Here is a 5233-nt window from a genome sequence, read left to right as displayed (position 1 = left end):
TCGAGCTGAAAAGTTATATGCGAAACTCTCCAAATGTGAGTTTTGGCTCGGCAGTGTAAATTTCTTAGGGCATGTAGTTTGCCAGGATGGAATCCTTGTAGATCCCTTCAAAGTCAAGGCCATTGAAAGATGGGAGATTCCGACAACGCCAACGGAGATTCGTCAGTTCTTGGGTCTAGCAGGCTATTACCAAAGATTCATTCATAACTTTTCTAAGAGAGCCAAACCCCTCACCACATTGACACAGAAAGGCGTACATTTCAACTAGATGGAGAAGCAAGAGATCGCTTTCCAAACCTTGAAGCAAGCCCTCTGTAGTGCTCCAGTGTTATCCTTAGCGGAGGGAACCAAAGACTTCATAGTTTACTGTGATGCTTCGAATCGGGGTTTAGGTTGTGTCCTTATGCAACACAGGAAGGTAATTGCTTATGCATCTAGACAACTGAAAATGCATGAAGTAAATTATACCACGCATGATCTTGAACTGGGGGCGGTGGTCTTTGCCTTAAAAATTTTGAGGCACTACCTCTATGGTACCAAGTGCACCATCTTTACAGACCACAAGAGCCTCCAGCACATTCTAAATCAAAAGGAACTAAACATGAGGCAACGAAGATGGGTTGAACTGTTAAATGACTATGAGTGTGAGATCAAATACCATCTAGGCAAGGCTAACGTGGTAGTTGATGCCTTGAGCCGAAAGGAGTATTCAAGTCGTTGTGCGAAGACCCTATCAATCACCATCCAATCTGATCTAGCCTCACAGATCAAGGAAGCCCAATCGGATGCATTGAAGCCAGAGAATGTCACTAATGAATCGCTACGAGGAATGGAGAAGGAGCTCGAAGTCAAAGACGACAGAACCTACTACTTCATGAATAGAATTTGGGTTCCCAAAATTGGGGGATTTAGAGAGATAGTCATGCATGAAGCCCACAAGACGCGATATTCTATTCATCTGGGGTTTAGAAAAAATGTATTTGGATATCAAGCAGCAATATTGGTGGCCTAATATGAAGGCAGAGATAGCCAATTTCGTGGGCAAGTGTCTTACTTGTGCCAAAGTGAAAGTGGAATACCAAAAGCCCTTGGGAATATTGCAGCAACCAGTGATACCCGAGTGGAAATGGGAAAGGATTAATATGGACTTCGTGAAAAAATTACCCAAGACAACTGGCGGATTGGATGCAATATGGGTGATTGTGGATAGACTAACAAAATCCGCTCATTTCCTACCAATAAAAGAATCCTACAAGATGGAAAAGCAAACCCGATTTACATCAAGGAGCTTGAGAGACTCCATGGAGTGCTAGTATCTATTATCTCGGATCGAGATAGCAGATTTACTTCAAGATTCTGGCAATCTCTTCAGAAGGCAATAGGAACACAACTAGATATGAGCACTGCCTACCACCCACAGACGGATGGTCAGAGTGAGCGCACCATCCAGACTCTAGAGGATATGCTCCGAGCTTGCATGATCGATTCGGCAAGTCATAGGATAACCACTAACCTTTGATCAAATTCTCTTATAACAACAATTATCACAAGAGCATCAAGGTTGCTCCCTTCAAGGCCCTCTATGGTCGTAAATGTAGATCGCTCCTATGTTGGGCCGAGGTGGGTGACACTCAACTAACAAAAGGGCAATCGCTAGCCAGTGCTCTTACAAGACCCGAAATCATTCGCGAAATGATAGAAAAGATAGTCCAAATCAAAGCTCGACTTCAATCATCACGAGACGGACAGAAGAGCTATGCTGACAAGCGGCGAAATCCATTGGAATTTCAAGTCGGGGATCGCGTGTTGTTAAAGGTCTCCCCTTGGTAGGTAATGATTCTCTTTGGGAAACGTGGAAAATTGAACCCATGATACATTAGAACGTTCGAGATTCTTGCCCAGATTAGCCCTGTGGCTTACAAGCTGCAGCTACTCACCGAGCTCAGCAACGTACACACACTGTTCCACGTCTCGAATCTAAAAAAGTGTCTATCAGATGAAACCCTTGTCGTTCCCTTGGAAGAGATTGAGATAAACGAGAATCTCCTGTTCGTAAAAGAACGAGTAGAGATTATGGATAGGGAGGTAAAGCATACAAAGCAAAGTCACATCCCGATCGTGAAGGATCGATAGAGATTATGGTGCCACCTGAAGACACCACACCAATCTGTGGCACATTCCCCCAGATTCCACCCATTGGAAAAAGAATAAAATCAAGAAGGAGGCCAAGCGGTATGTATGGGATGAGCCTTACCTTTGGAAGTATTGTGCAGACCAAATGACGTGCATGTGTGTTGAGCAAAAAGAGGTACAATCTATCCTTAACTTTTGTCATTCCTATGCTTGTGGAGGTAACTTTGGACCCCACAAGACAGCTAGCAAAGTCTTAGATAGCGGATTCTTTTGGCCTACCATTTTTCACGACCCTTATGTGTTATGTGCACATTGTGATAAGTGCCAAAGATCCGGTTCTTTAAGCTCTAGGAATCAAATGACCCTTACCCCCATTTTAGTATGTGAGATCTTTGATGTATGGGGTATTGACTTTATGGAACCATTTCTGCCCTCTTTTGGTTGTTCTTATATCTTATTAAGGGTGGACTATGTGTCCAAATGGGTGGATGCCAAAGCCACCTGTACTAATGATTCCAAAGTTATGGTGGATTTTCTTAAAGCGCAGATTTTCTCCCGATTTGGCGCACCGAAGGCTCTCATAAGTGACCGTGGGACCCATTTTTGCAACCGAATGCTTGAAGCCGTTCTGAAGAAGTATGGGGTGACTCATAGGGTCTCAACGACCTATCATCCCTAAACCAATGGACAAGCCGAGGTCTCAAACAGTCAAATCAAAAGCATCTTGGAGAAAACGGTCAACCCGAACCGTAAATACTGGAGCATAAGGCTAGATGATGCCTTATGGGAATACCGTACTGCTTTCAAAACTCCCATTGGTATGTCCCCATATAGGCTAGTGTTTGGAAAAAACATGTCACCTCCTGTTTGAGCTCAAGCACACAGCTTTTTGGGCCATAAAGATACTCAACTTGAGTGAAGATGAGGCGGGAAACAAAAGGAAGGTAGATATACAAGACCTAGAGGAAATTCAAAATGATGCATATGAAAGTGACATGATCTATAAAGAGAAGACAAAGGTGTATCATGACAAAATGATCTCCCGAAAGACTTTTGCACAAGGACAAAAAGTTCTTCTTTATCACTCGAGGTTCAAGTTGATTTAAGGGAAATTGAGATCAAGATGGGTCAGTCCTTTCGTGGTCAAAAAGGTATTCGACCATGGTGCAGTGGAGATTACGAGCCAACAAACGGCAAAAACATTCAAAGTTAATGGTCATAGACTGAAACCGTTTTACGAAGGATTAGAGGTGAAGAATGAGGAGATAGAAGTTGTTGGGAACCCCACGTACCAAGACTGAAGCACATTAGGGGGCAAAGTCGAGCCAACGACTTAAAACAAGGGCAGCTACCCGGGAGGCAACCTGGGGGTATTTTTGTCTTTTTCTTTAAAAACATTTTCATTTCTTTGAAGTTTTGGGTTTTTAATGTTTCAAATGCATTTAAACATGATTTCAAATTACCAAACGGACCTTGGGATGCAAAAACACTTCATTTGAATGAGAGGGGAATTCTTAAGTTCAAAAAGTGGGGAATAGCATCCAGAGCCGAACACGGGTCGTGTTCAATTTTGGCTTATATTGGACATGGGTCGTGTTCATGAAAAAAACACCTTGTCACATCCAGAGAGCAACACAGGTTGTGTTCGATTTAGCATTATACTGAACATGGGTCGTGTTCAGCATTCTCAACATTTTTTTCCAACACAGGGCATGTTCATTTGGCCCGTGGGAACACAAGTCGTGTTCGTACAACAGACCTGGTGGTTTTTAATGATTAAAATCGGGATTTTGCCTCATTTACCCACACATTCATTCCATAATAGCCTCTCTCTCCGAAGAAAACTCTAAGGTCCGATTTTCACTCAAAACCCTTCAATTTCTACAAGATTTTAGCTTAAATCTTCAAAGAGGTTTGATTTTCATCTTCTCCACTTGTCACAACGAGCATTTTAGCTAGGAAATTATATTCCTGTGTAATCATTCAACCATTTTAAAACATATACTCTAAATAAAAGATGACCCCAGTGCTTATTTAAATTCACCTTTCATGTTCAACAAGAGTCTGAAACCCTAGGAATCCCTGTTTAAGTCTATATTGGACTAGGATCTCCTTATTGGGCCTAAAGGGCCAATAAGCATTCAATTCAACTATTTTGGGCTTGGAAACCCTATTTGGATTCTAAATGGACCCAATTCGCAAATCTATAACATTTTGGACCATTTGGGCCTAGAATGATTCATTCTAACCCTAATGGGCCTTATTGGGCCATAGCTAATCCAATTAAACCTAGTAAGCCATAAATCCATTCTTTTATGCCATTTTGGGCCGTGAACTACCCTAAAGGCCCAATGGGCCGAAAACTTCTCTACGGGCCTCATGATTTCGAGCAAGGATCAAGATTGGGCTAAAATGATTCATCTTTTCCTTCTTAATGTAATTCTTGGCCCATGAGTAAAAAAAAGAAATGGAATGAGGGTTAACTTTGGTGGTGCCACCTCATTTTTATTTGATGGACAGCTAAGCACATTACACCTCAAACAACCAAGCCATCTCATGTTCCCATGCAAACTCATCTCTTCTCTCTCTTTTTCTTTACCTCTCGGCCGAACATACACACGCACACACACACTCCATTTGCAAACTTCTCTCAAACAATCACAAGAACACTCCTTCCTTTCCTCTCTAATTTTCTAGATCTTGATCATCTTGAAGAAGGTTTTCACCACCAAAAATCATCATTCTTGGTAAGTCTTTACATATCCAAGTTATATAACTTCTTTCTCTTGTTAGATCACTCCTTCTAAACAAGATTTTGGTGATCATACTCCTAGAAACTTCTTAAGCTCAAAAACTACTTTAAGGTGTTGCTAGGACCAAAAATCTCTTCATCTCTTCTTCAAAAGCAAAACATCAAAGCAAAGGTGAGTTCATACCCCCTTGTTTTCGATTTTTACATGATATTTGGGGGAGAATACAAGTAAAATGTGTAGATCTATGTGTTATATGGATGTCTTGTGTGATTTCTTAGTTTATTTTGTAAAAATATGTTAGGTCTTAGAAAATCTCGACATCTTAAGTATCATCGAGTTAAGATCCA

The 5233-nt window shown here is 41.4% G+C and overlaps 1 protein-coding gene across 1 annotated transcript; it reads left to right on the top strand.

Moving 5' to 3' along the window:
* The first annotated feature begins 268 nt into the window (after window positions 1-268).
* On the top strand, window positions 269-1012 carry LOC145049606 (uncharacterized). Its single transcript, XM_078997990.1, has 2 exons — window positions 269-533; window positions 666-1012. Exons 1-2 carry the CDS (start codon window positions 269-271, stop codon window positions 1010-1012), a joined length of 612 nt encoding a protein of 203 aa, XP_078854116.1.
* Window positions 1013-5233: the final 4221 nt, after the last annotated feature.

The sequence above is a fragment of the Lactuca serriola genome, chromosome 5 (assembly GCF_051521515.1).
Source record: "Lactuca serriola cultivar US96UC23 chromosome 5, Lser_US96UC23_V15, whole genome shotgun sequence".
Classification (NCBI taxonomy): domain Eukaryota; kingdom Viridiplantae; phylum Streptophyta; class Magnoliopsida; order Asterales; family Asteraceae; genus Lactuca; species Lactuca serriola.
This window is presented reverse-complemented; position numbering and strand designations above follow the sequence as displayed.